This window comes from Lutjanus erythropterus, chromosome 1 (assembly GCF_056507025.1).
Source record: "Lutjanus erythropterus isolate fLutEry1 chromosome 1, fLutEry1.hap2, whole genome shotgun sequence".
NCBI classification, from domain to species: domain Eukaryota; kingdom Metazoa; phylum Chordata; class Actinopteri; order Lutjaniformes; family Lutjanidae; genus Lutjanus; species Lutjanus erythropterus.
In genome coordinates this window covers 38,560,773-38,573,679 of record NC_139317.1, presented here as the reverse complement: position 1 = coordinate 38,573,679, position 12,907 = coordinate 38,560,773, and the positions used below count along the sequence as shown (strand labels likewise).

Genomic DNA, 12,907 nt, shown 5'->3' with positions numbered 1-12,907 from the left:
TTCAAAATGATTTGTTTTAGTTGCAATGTTAAGTTCATTTTATTAGATTTTTTTTTAGTTAGAATAACTTTCATGAGTGCTTGAAAACAGGTCTAATAATCTTATCAAATCTTATTTGCCAGGATAACATGGAGGCATTCTACAACACACCTCCAGTGGGAAAGAGAGGCACCTCCAGCTACCTGACCAAGGCTGTTATGGTCCAGTTGCTGCAAGGGGATGTCAAGCCCTGCAAGGATGACCCATGCTCTGTTAGCTAGATTTACAATGCTATGACCCCTAATCCCAGCCTGCTGCAGCATAGTCATCAAGTGGTCCAGCGAGGACTACAGAGTATCCATCACAACTATTCAGAAAATAACCTCTAACCTCTCCAATCCTCCCTTCGGCAGGACTCTGCCCGCTCCCGCAATACATTTTCCTGGACTTTTGCCTCGACAGCAGCAGGGGCTGTTAGTAGAATTGCTTGAATTTTGCCGTAGATTAGCGTGTGTGCAGTTTGCTCCAGGGATTGAAAGACACCCATAAATTGTGGGTGTTTTTTGTTTTGTTTTGTTTTTGTTTTGTCAGAGTTCTGTATCTTAACCATGCTGTGGATTCAAATTAAGATTTTCATAGATTTACTTTGAACTGATCTAGTTATTTATTACCATCAGTGGCTAGTCATGTCACGTGACACATAACCAGCTAACGCTGCAACATAGCTAGCTAGCTGTTCGCTTCTGTTTTACCTCAATGCTGTAGATGATCATGTCTGCTCTTTGTTCCAAGGGTTTATATTGTGTACAATCACCAGTTGCGCTAAACTCTGTAGCACCTAGAATCTTGCTTTACCTCCACATGTCTTTGTGTTTCCAGAGTTCAGTTTAGCTTCACATTTAGCATACAGACATGAGAGTGTATCAATGTTATCATCTGGTTCACTGTGAGAATGTGAATCAGCAAAACTATTTCTTTCATTTTTGGTGTTCCTTTAAGTGTTCTGGCTATCAGGTATTTAATAATGCCACTATGAACACTGTTAAATGAACCTGTGCCTGGTTGCATAAATGAGCTTAACTGATGTTTGTCCCTTAGCTAAAAGGTTCATTTAGGAGCATTGCATAAAGTCTTTTAGGTTTCTTCCTCACCTTGAGTGTTGAAATTAAGACTTTTGTGGTAGTTTCTGTCGTAACACAGCACATGCACTTCAGTTACCATGGTTGTGGTTATAGCTAACATTAATATATGAGAGAGAGTTATGTTAACATTTGGCTAGTTAGCTACAGAGTTGCAAGTGCAAACGTCAAAGCTATACTATCTAACAAGTTGCACATTGCTTATAGTGTCCAGTGGTTTTTCAGTCACCCAAAAAATGTGTCTTGGTATCTCCTCCTGTTCCATAACCATAAATTCAGCCATTGTCTTATGTTCCACAAATTACTTAAATTTTAAGAGACTGGTAAGTGTCTCTTAAATTTTATGAGGAAAATGACAACTAAAGACCTTCTAGCAATGCCTAAGGCAATACTTAAAGCTACTGCCAGGAGTTTTTAACTGGTTTTTGAAAGCATCTCATTTTATTACCGATGCTTTTGTATGACTTCCATAAGTTAACGAGACTGTCTGTGAGAAGACTGGCTATTTCTATATAAGTATTTTTAATGCTTGCCACCGGATCATCCTTGAAAACAGATGAAACTGTGTTGACATTTTCCATGGCAACATCACAGTGAGTAGTTGGCAGCTGGTTAAAAGGAAGCAGCAAGAGATTTTATTTTGGTGATTTGATTTTGATGTGATATTTTGTGGTTATTATGGAGGGAAAAAAATCAATAAAAATATTAAAGTTTCTTGTAGTAGCTTTAAGTAGCTAAGGACAAACATTTAGAGATAAATGGGTTTTCCTTTACATCCTGAGGAAAGCAGTATAGTGATTGTATGCAAGTCAATTTTTCTAAGGTATGCTTTGATGAAAATTTAAGGGCAAATGTAGCCTTAGTGTTTTTGTGCAACCAGGAACAGGAGCTCAGACGTAACTATTCAAATTATACCTCACCAGCAATAACCTGCAACTGTTACGTAGCATTTAGTCTTTACAAGGTCATGTTGTATTGTGAAAGTTGTGGTTCTCAAACTGGTGTGTTAGGCTCCAATTATCTATCACCAGATATGAAAAGTAGTTAAGTCTTACATTATTTTCTTCACGATCCATCAGCATAAATGTAAGAATCTTCATCAAATTGCATCTTGATGTGGTTATCCTCTTCTAAACAATGTGTTGGCCATTAGAAGGTTTGGGAACCGTTGCAAAGTATTTGGATTTTATAGTGGATTACACAGTGTATTATAATGCTGAAAATGCATCTATGTCAGCATTAGGTGTTTTGCTGTAGTGTGCTTTCTCTCTTTTTGTCCTTTTACCTCTGCATGCACAGTCTGCTGCATGAGAATAGATACTGTTTGCCATAAGCATCGTGACGGTTTCTCTGAATGTTAAAGGCTACAAAATAGTTTCTGAGAGGGCTGTTTAGGGCTCTGCATGACAATGACTTCTGCTCATCTGAAGGACTGAGGAACCTTTTAGAAGAAATGCTGTTCTGTTGAATGTGGGCAACAGAAAAGCCTGCTGTCATCCTTAGGTAGAAATGATAAAAGACTCACTTTGACGTATTTTAAAGCGTGCCTCTCTGAATATCATCACTGTGATTAATCTGCCCAGCCTTGTCACTGTGTGTGTGTGTTGTTTACCATTTTTGTTCAGAAGAAGTATTTTTAACTCAAAACTGTAGTTTCAAAAAATAAAGTTATCATGGAAACTATAGAGTCACTTTACTATCGCCTAATTTATAAATGTGTAATTGTGTGCAGTTTACATTATGGAGCTGCTGCTGGATCATCTTCTCCCCTTTTTTTCTACGGAAATGTGAATATGAAATACCGACATGATAGAAATTACTTCACATGATGCAAAAATCTCCTTGGCTGAAACTGCGGCAGAAATGGAGCGTGACTGCTACAGCCCTGAGGGGTGTGTTTGGCATTGTGTCGAATCCTACCAGTTACACCCACTTATGTTGCCCCGAACCCCTTATCAATCTGCATCTCGCCAATGAGGCTGTGTGTGCTGTCTGCAACACTGACTAACTGACTGGCACAGGGAGGTGGAGAGGTGGGCGAGAGCCAGAGGAGAAGATAAATGAGCTCTGCCTCACACTCAATATATTCAAATCAACTTGCAAGCTGGAGAGAGGAGATCTTGCCTGTCTTGTTAAAACACATCTCTTCTAAGATGGATTCAAAAGAAATTAGTTTCTCTCAACATTAAGTGAGGGATCTCAAAAAGCTAGGTAATAAGATGTTTATTAACATTATTGTTAAGACTATATAAGTCTTCCTGATAGCATCATAAACAATTGACTGTCAGATTATAAAACATTTATAAGCACTTTTAACCAGTTCATTTATTGTGTAAGAACGTTAATAAAAGTCTTATTAGCATCTTATGATTGTTACAATAGCATTACAAACTACCTTCCACTATATTTTTTTGCTTTATTCAGATTAATACATACTATATTATGCATTTATTAGCAGTGAGTTCTGCCTCTAGGGGTCTCTCTCACATTCAAACAACAAAAGTCATAGTTTGATGACATCATGAAGTGGTGTGGGATCATGGGAGTTATTATCTTCACTTTTAAACACCCGCCGTAGCTGATGAAAATCTATCTGACATGAGTCAGGCAGAAATCCTCTTCATGGGTGTGGTAATATTAAAGTTTTATTCACGGTACGTTTGCGTACATTTGCCAGCTTTCATCCTCACTGTCTGAAGTATCTGACGTAGCCTAACAACTAGCAGGAAATGCACCATAACATTTCAGATAATGTAAGTACACAACTTAACAAAATATATGTTTAGTGTTTTGAGACATTTTAATACAGAAATGTTACATATTAGCTTTGAATATGCACTTATCAACAGTTAACAATGATTTTTTTCAGGCCCCTTATCTAGAATGAGCACTATATTGTGTGTGGTCAAGGTTGATAAAATATGAATAAATAATTACATATAAATACAGTTTTAGTGGTGAAGCACAGAAACACACTTTGAGACAGCTCATGTTTTAAACATTGCATAATGTTAATATAAATGTCAGCCACACGGCCACATAGAGAGCTGCACACTGGAAACGATGTGCGGCAGCAGGCTATATAGACTAAGTATCCTGTCAAATACCCACAGACTGGCAATGAGTCCAACAACAACAACAACAACAACAACAACAACAACAAAAACTTAGCAAAGATTTAACAATGTCATAATATGTAAGTAACTCAATAAATTTATTTGCAATGATATTATATAAATATAAAGACATTCATAAGGCTTTTTTTTTTTTTAGCAAGTATTCATAAATATATTATACCTAACAAGAGACATGTTTATGATACCATTATTAACATTTCTTTAGTCTTATTAAGACATTATGCTAATTAACTTATTACAAGTACCAAAATATGAAGTGTTGCTACTTTTTAGTTTACTTTTAGGTTTGTTATTAATTATCAATCCATCTTGGACTGCATTTTTTTTTTTTTTTTTTAAACTTAAAGGTGTGTGTGAGGAGAACTACTTGAAAACACTTGCATGTCTATAGTTCTTTGGAAAATTGCCCCAGTCATGTCACTGTGGAGTGCATAACAAAAATATCCTATTAGTCGCATTATGTGAAGTGAAGAATCCAGTGTTTTTGGAGCTTGGCCCATTCTAGGGACTAAAAGTCAGGATATTTTTTCCTCTGCTGGTTCAATTTTGAGGATTATTTTGAAATCACCACATTATGAGTCATCCAACTTAATGGGAGTGCAATACTAAATCACTCAAGCACTTGAGTGATTTACTATTGCACTCCCATAAAGTTGGAGGGGCTTGATGCAGGTTGAGTTAGATTTTTATAAAACTGATAAACATCTAGAGATGTTTTCACTTTCCTCAATATCAACTCCCCATCCACATAAAAATCAAAACAAACACTCAGATGCAAGGACCTGGGGAACATTTTCCTCGCTGCTGCACGGTTGTACTCTTGACATTTGTATCCTGCAGCTTAGCAGTTTGTGCCTCATCAGTCCACTAGGATGCAGCAGAGTCCAAGAAATGAAATTTATATGGCGTGGGTGTTTTATTCTAGATGTTTCTAAGGTGTTTCTCTTTCATAAACAAATCACAGTAAATAATAAAATGGAGGATAATGCATGGAAATTCAAATGATGTGGATTTCCCTCACCTGTTGTTTAACCAGATCACACAGAATACATTACATTGTTTCGTATTTTAAACAGTGTTTTAGCACAATTAACTAATGAAGACTAATCTGCAATATGCAGTACATATGTTGACGTTGCACAAACAAAGCAGCATTTATCTTACACAAATATGGATCAGCAATTTCTCTGTGCTGCCCATGATTAATGTATCATAATTCAGCTCAGGTCTCACATTGCTTTGTTATTTTCTGACCAAAGGGCACACGAGGTGAGTGGCTGGGGTGTCTTTGTCCTGTCAGTCAGGAGGAAAACAAACAGGTGGGAGCTGGACAGAGGCTGTGTTGTTTGGAGACGAACATGGAGGGACACTAACAACCAACAACAGTAAACTGAGCAGGGATCAGGGGCCTCAGTGGCATTATACAATGTTTTATGCCAGCAGTGTTGAAAATAAAATCAAAATAGACCAAAAATCAACCAAAAATTAGTTAGATTAGATTAGTTTTGATTAGATTAGATAAAGGGGCCATAGACCTCTTTACTGTTAGTGAGTATTATGACTTTTTTGTAGGTGGAGTTCAACTTCAGGCAGAAAAATGTTGACAGTCTACAAAACATTTATCTACAAATGACATTGGGTCAGTTGTAGATAGATAAATGTTGTTTGCTGCAATTTCCTCTCTCTTCCCCTCAGTGTGTTTGAGCAATCTCTCTCTCTCTCCCTCTCTCTCTTCAATTAGGAGTGTCTGTGTAATAGTGAACAGGTGGGGCTTAGCGATTGGCCCATTCAGCTCGATTGCTGCCATGGGATTGGTCAACAGGAGGGACAGCAGCCTATTTGACCCTCCAGCTGGCAGCACTGTGGTAACTTCTCAAGAAAAGAGCCAGCTTGTTGTTTGTCGATTGTTTGACATCTCTAAGTAGAGTAACAAGCCTCCTAGGAGAGCTTTGTGGAGGCTTTTTTTTGTACTGTAACTTTGATAGATCTGATGAGATACTGAGAAAAGTAAGTAATGTAAATAACAGCTGGTACCTTGTAATTATTGTATGTAAAAACAGAAACAGTTAGAAGGAAGGAGATGCCTTTTTATTTGAACCACCTTGATTTAGGAGCTTATGTTAATTATTTTGTCATTTATTTATACTTTGATGTTGTTACATCATGCTACTTTGAACTTTTCTTACTTGTGCTGCTGGTCTTCCTTGTGAGTGGGAAGAAGAGGGAAGCTACCCTTCATGTCATGTCAAGGGTTCCCCTAGACGGGGACATAACACTCACTCCCCAGGACCAGGACTATTACTTAAATGTTCTCTTGAACCAAGACTGTTTTCACATCTAACACAGTGAGTTAAGGATTTATTTTGATCAAACCAGAGTTGGTGATTTTTTATAAGAGTGGAAAAACTGACTAAGATGGTTTTGGTGAGTTTTTTTTTTTGTTTCTCTCTGAGTTTATGAGGTAATTAAATCTTGTTTTATTTTGGTAAAAGAGAATCTTGAATTCAGAAGGTGATCTGTTTTTGTTTGTTTGTTTCATAATGAAGATAAGTGTAAGAATATTTCCATTTTTTATATTTTTACTTTTTTTTTTATTTGATGCAGCTGAAATGCGTCTCCCTACTTTCATCTTATGTTTAACCATAGTTGGCTTGAGACATGGGAGGTAACTAAGTACTTAATCTCTGTACTTTAGTAGGTTTTTCAGCTATCCGTGCTTTACTTGAGTATTTCTTTTACTGACAACTTTTTCACTTTTACTCCCTACATTTTAGCACAAATATCTGTACTTTCTACTCCTTTCAAAACAGGCTTGTTACTCTAGTTTTCATGCAAGACAAAAATTACGTAAAAATACATTACAAGGTAAAAATGACAAAAGATGTAACAAGATGAAAATGACATAACAAAACATAACAAGACAAAAGCAACGTAATAAGATGTAACAAGACATCAGACATAACAGGATGTAGCAAGATAAAAACAATGCAAACAACGTAACATGATGAAAAGGACAGAGGGGGAGACTCAGTCACTGAAAAAAACTGAGGTTCAGTTAGTTTTGCCCAGAGATGTCTAGTATGTAGAAATGTTTTTCAGAGGACGACTTTTTACTTTTACACCTTAAGAACATTTTCACTTTTACTTGAGAAGAAGCTGAACTGGTACCTCTACGTCTACCAGAGTCTTTTTACACACAACTATTTGTACTTCTACTTGAGTACAGAATGTTTGTCCTTTTGCCGCCTCTGGTTGTCTTTGTTTTTTTCTTTTTTTTTTCTTTTGACTGGTAGCGGCAGCTCCCATTTGATAAAACTTTAATTTCTACTTCAATCATGACACCACAGAAAGATGACATTTTAGCTTGGTCATGTGAACTGCCTCCAGCTAACACAGTGATGTAATCGTGATGTAATCAAAAAGTCTATACACATGTACAGAAGTGTGAATAATGAGTATAAGATGACATAAGTTACCTCCTTGAAACCAAAGTGTGTTTACTTGGAAAGTCACTGAAATTACAGATGGGTTTGGTGTATTAATGTGACAGACAAATTAACTGCAACTGTGGAGGGCCATTTCTTTTACAGGCCTATCTCTCCACTCTGTTTTCTTTCTTTTTTTTCCTGCCTGACACACACACGGTTTCATATATACACACATCCCACGGGCCACGGCACTGCAAGCTTACATTTCTCTGGAAGCGTGATGGGAAACATGCAGATAACGGTTAGGAAGTGTAATCACAGATGACATACTCATACGGTACGCCTTGATTGACTGTTGAACAGCGGAGGTTTCTCCCATGTCAGTGAGCGCAGCCTTCCCTCGTCTGCATCTCTATCACACCTCCTGCTGTAATACAGAAAGACGTCCGCCGCCTCCTCCCTCGCTGGTATCTGTGTTTGCGATGTGAGTGACTGCCAGGCGGTAGATAAAACGCCATAATAATGTGTTTAGTCTGCAGGCAGCCAACCACTGAGGAACTGCACAGCAGATACACAGGTCGTCGTCATATATCACATATACATCTGTCATCGGTCACTTTAAAGAATGTAGTGTGGTGGGTGGTCTCTCTGACAAATCCTTTTTGACATCTTAGACACTTTTTATCCATTCTAGTGGCGTGGCTCCAGGGATGGCAGTGTTGGTCAGGCAGTCCATCACTTCGGTCCAGATTGAAATATCAAAACAACTATTGGATGGATTGCCATGAAATTTTGTGCAGACACTCCTGGCTCCAAAAGAGTGAATCTTAATGAGTTTGATGATCCCAACTTTTCTTCTACGAGAAAACTCATCATTTCAAGGCAACTGGCCTCACTAAATGTTTAATTTTTTAATCAAACTCAAACTTTTTTTTAAGACAGTTTTGCCCATCTATCATCTTTTGTTTGTATAATTTAATTAAAACTTGAATCTCCATAAAATAATCCATCAACTGTGTGGATAAATGTTGTCCAAAGTCCAAGATGATGTCCTCAAATGTCTTGTTTTGCCAACACAGCCGACAGATATTCAGTTTACTGTTATAATAAATTAAAGAAACCAGAAAATATGCACATTTAAGAAACTTGCATCAGAGAATTTGTCATTTTTCTTTGCAGAATGACTCAAACCGATTAACTAATAATCAAAATAGTTGGCGATTAATTTAATAATCAGCTATTAATTGATTAATTATTTGTAATATGAAACATGTTGTTGCTTTTGCAGTAATTTAAAACTACTATTGATGTCTATGTTGTTGATGCAAATGCAGTTTACCACTGCAGCCAAAGATGATTGTGCATTAATATGTGCAGTCAAGGAGCAGATTGTCCTCTGAAGGGCAGCAGGACATTGTGGTTCTCTGAAACACTGTTATGACACACTGGTGTTGCTGTGGCCCCATACCTCAGCATCTGTCATGAAGAGAGGCAAGGTGACACGCATCCATCAGCATTTCATATGAGAGATGGCAGCAAGCCCAAGCACATACACACAAACACACAAGGACCTAGACTGGTTAGCTATATTATCTCTGTCTTTAATCATGGCTGAATGAAATGAACCACAACGCTTTCACTATGTAGAGTTACATGCATGCGATTTCAATAACAATCCATTAACACTGATCAAAACATTTATGGCAGTGAAGAGCTGATGGTTTTATTGAGCCCTTTAATTTGAATCAATTGACACAGAACCCGGGCATGAAGGAACATTCAGATGTTATGGCAACATGATGGGATAAATAGCCAGCTGTGTGATACAATGACCTGTGTCTGCTAATCCTAATAACAGTGGAGTAGGTAACGCTTCAGATTGCAGCCTGCAACCCACGGGTTGTGTGATAAATATGTATGTATGGTAAGGGTAAGTATGATATACTGAGCAATTATCTGGATGTTTGGGATGAATTTAGAGCGATATACTGTGTTATTTTTACCTAATTTTTACTGACTGACACTTCTCTGCTTGTACACAGTAACTAGAGGACATGTAATCTAAAGCATTACGATCATCCTTACCCTGTAATAATAGAATAGGTCACCATTAGTTAAAAAATAACTACAGCATAAGTTCTTTGTAAAATCCCAAATTATACCTACCTATATGAACTGGTAGGTCTTGTGCTGTATAACGTTATATTTAAAAAATTATGCCGCAACTCATCGCAGGCTGTAATCTATAGTGTTACTGCCTGCATTTCCTGTAGTTACTGTAATATATTAATATATAATGGTAGAAAAGTTACCCCATAGTTAAAAAATCACAACAGTATAAACTTTCTGGAAATTCATCACAACTGTCTAGATAATTGTTCAGCAGATCATATTTACCCTGTAATAATAAAATAGGTATCCAGTAGTTACAAATATATAACAGTATAATTTATTTTTAAGATTATTTTTTGGGCTTTTGCCTTTAATCATAGTGACAGCTGAAGATTTGACAGGAAAAGGGGGGTGAAGAGAGAGGGGATGACGCATAGCAAATGGGCCACAGGCGGGAATCGAACCGGCGGCCGCTGCAGTGGACTAACAGCCTCAGTACATGGGGCACACGCCCTACTAACTGAGCTTTAGGGGCGCCCCATAACAGTATAATTTTTTTTTTGTACAATCCCGAATTGTTACCCCCTGATCTTTTTTTGAGGACTTTTTGAGCGGCTTTGGCTGCTTTTATTTTGACAATGACAGCTGAAGATTTGACAGGAAAAGGGGGGTGAAGAGGGAGGGGATGACGCACAGCAAACGGGCTGCAGGCGGGAGTCGAGCAGAGCACCAGTACATAACCAGCCTCAGTGCATGGGTGCACGCTCTACCAACTGAGCTATAGGGGCATCCCACCCCACCCATAGGGGCATCCCACCCCACCCTTATTCCATCTTGTCATCCAGTACTTACATATAGGTACTGGTGAGCACTGTGCGCAGTATCTTGTGGGCTGTGATCTAAAGCATTACTGTGGAGTGATATAATGTTTAAACAGATTCTTATAGTAGCTATACGTCTAACTGTCAATGACAAATCATGTTGTCCTCACATTAAACTAACTTTAAATACAATACAGTATGTAGGGTCAGCTGTTAATGAGCTGGCCAGGATTGAATTCACAGATGAGGTGGTCTGGTGAGAGTCTAACCTGTTACCAGATGTGTATGAAATGAAATTTGCTCTGCGGAGGCACCGCGCTCAATACAAACACTCTTGTGTTTTGGGACTCCATAACAAACATGCTTGGCAGCATTTCTGGGCACCGATCCATTGCTTAATTAAAAGGTAACAAGCTCAGTGCCACTTTCAAGCTTGCCACCCATTTTTTTTGCAAAGGTGCTGGCCAAAATAAAGTATAGGCAAGTGTAGCAAATGCTCTTCCACAGCTGCCAATAACTCTCAACATGCAGGTTACACTGACACAACACTACAAAAATAACAGCTCAGCCTAATACATTTTATTTTCTTACATAAAGACACAAACAGCTCCCACTGATGGATCTTTTCACAGTTATTTCAAGCTTCAGTGTCAACACTTGTCTTTTATGGATATTTTGTACATAGTAACACATGTATACCTCCCTATCAGTGGTGATGATGGTGATGATGAATATAAGTCTGTAAAACTAAGAGAAGGACGTCGAGGTGGAGCAAATGAACAGTTTAAGGTTCCTGGAAATCAACATCACAGAGAACCTGTCAGAGACTTCTCATATCTCTACCCTGGTATAAAAGACTCAGAAATTACTGTATTTCCTTTTAAGGAACCTTAAAAAGACAGTTCCTGTGCCGTCTTGTGAACTTTTACAAGACAGAATAGAAAGCATCCTCACTGGAAACATCACAATCTGGCATGGGATGTGCACAGGTCAGGACAGGAATGACTGCAGTGGGTGTTTAAAAACGCCCAGAATATCATTGATACACAATCTACAGAGCCTCTGTAATTCATCTTCAACATTCCACCATGCAAAATGATTTCTTTTATTTTTATTTTTATGACCTTTATTTGTTCAACCGTTCTACTGTCTATGTTTTGTTTTTTTTTGTTATCAATTATTTATTTATTTGCAATATGTCAGCAGAGGTAGATCAAGTAAACTTACATCAGCAGAAAACCTATTAGAGAAAGTCTACCCCACTGTGACCATTCAAGGTCAAGCCTACCACCCCTGTAGCGACCTGCGTCCTCCCCTCCCTTCCCCTCCCTTCCCACCATAGTTCTATCTTGAATAATACACAATTTCATAATTTACCAGGCTTCAAATGAAATACACTTCCATACAACATTAATAGTTTACAGATAATATGTTCAGATCAGCATAGATAGATAGAGGCTATAGATTCTTCAAAAAGTATAATATTCAAAAAAGATGTCAGCCATTGTACATGAGTGAGTGCAAGGGGGCGGGGGGGGGAGTCAGTGATCATTCAAAATCAACAGCCTGGGACAACAAGGTACTGTATCTATGTTTTGTAAATTAAGTTGCAAGTTGCAAAAAGAAGGAACTACAACTTCATTTTGTCACATGACCTTTGGTTGTAAAATTATTGCATGTTATCATGCTGGCATTTGCAATGTAGCACTGAACACAAAGCAAAGCTGAGGCTGATGAAAATGTCAGATGGTACTGACAAAATTTTGACCAGATGATGGTGCTGGATGAAAAGTCAATCGTCTAACTTATTACAATTCAGAGCATGAATGTTTAATCTGAACTTCATGGTTATCCAATCAGTAGTTGTCCAGATATTTCACTCTGAACCACAAATGTCAGGGATTCAACAAAAGCAGTAGGGTTCATCCTCTGGAGATCATGACTGTCTGTACTGAACTGCATGGTAATCATCAGCAAGTGCACAACAACATCCAGTGTGTATTATCTGTTAACAGTGTATACATGGTTGCAAATCATATAGGGGTGTGTCGGTGCAAAAAGTACTGAGGACTATCTTTCACTCTGCAGATGCTCAGTGAACGAATCATGGAAAATGCACCGTTCTCTTGCAGTGAAAGTGTCTGAGACAGTCTCAGTCACCCATTCTGAGAATTCAGCAAGATAAAGATACTGTTTGCACACTGAAAGCTCAAAATCTTACACTATTATTATGTTTAATTCTCGATGGCGGCTGTGTATCATGCTGGGCTGCTGTTCATGTTTCCTGTCTA

The 12,907-nt window shown here is 38.0% G+C and overlaps 1 protein-coding gene across 2 annotated transcripts in view; it reads left to right on the top strand.

The window, feature by feature from the left end:
• phkb (phosphorylase kinase, beta) overlaps positions 1–969 on the top strand; it is a 156,557-nt gene extending 155,588 nt beyond the window's left edge. For both annotated transcript variants that reach the window (XM_084721285.1, XM_084721293.1), the window contains one exon: positions 123–969. In XM_084721285.1, the coding sequence (XP_084577411.1) occupies positions 123–260 (138 nt within the window). In that variant the 3' untranslated portion in view covers positions 261–969. The remainder of the gene's footprint in view (positions 1–122) is intronic.
• Positions 970–12,907: the final 11,938 nt, after the last annotated feature.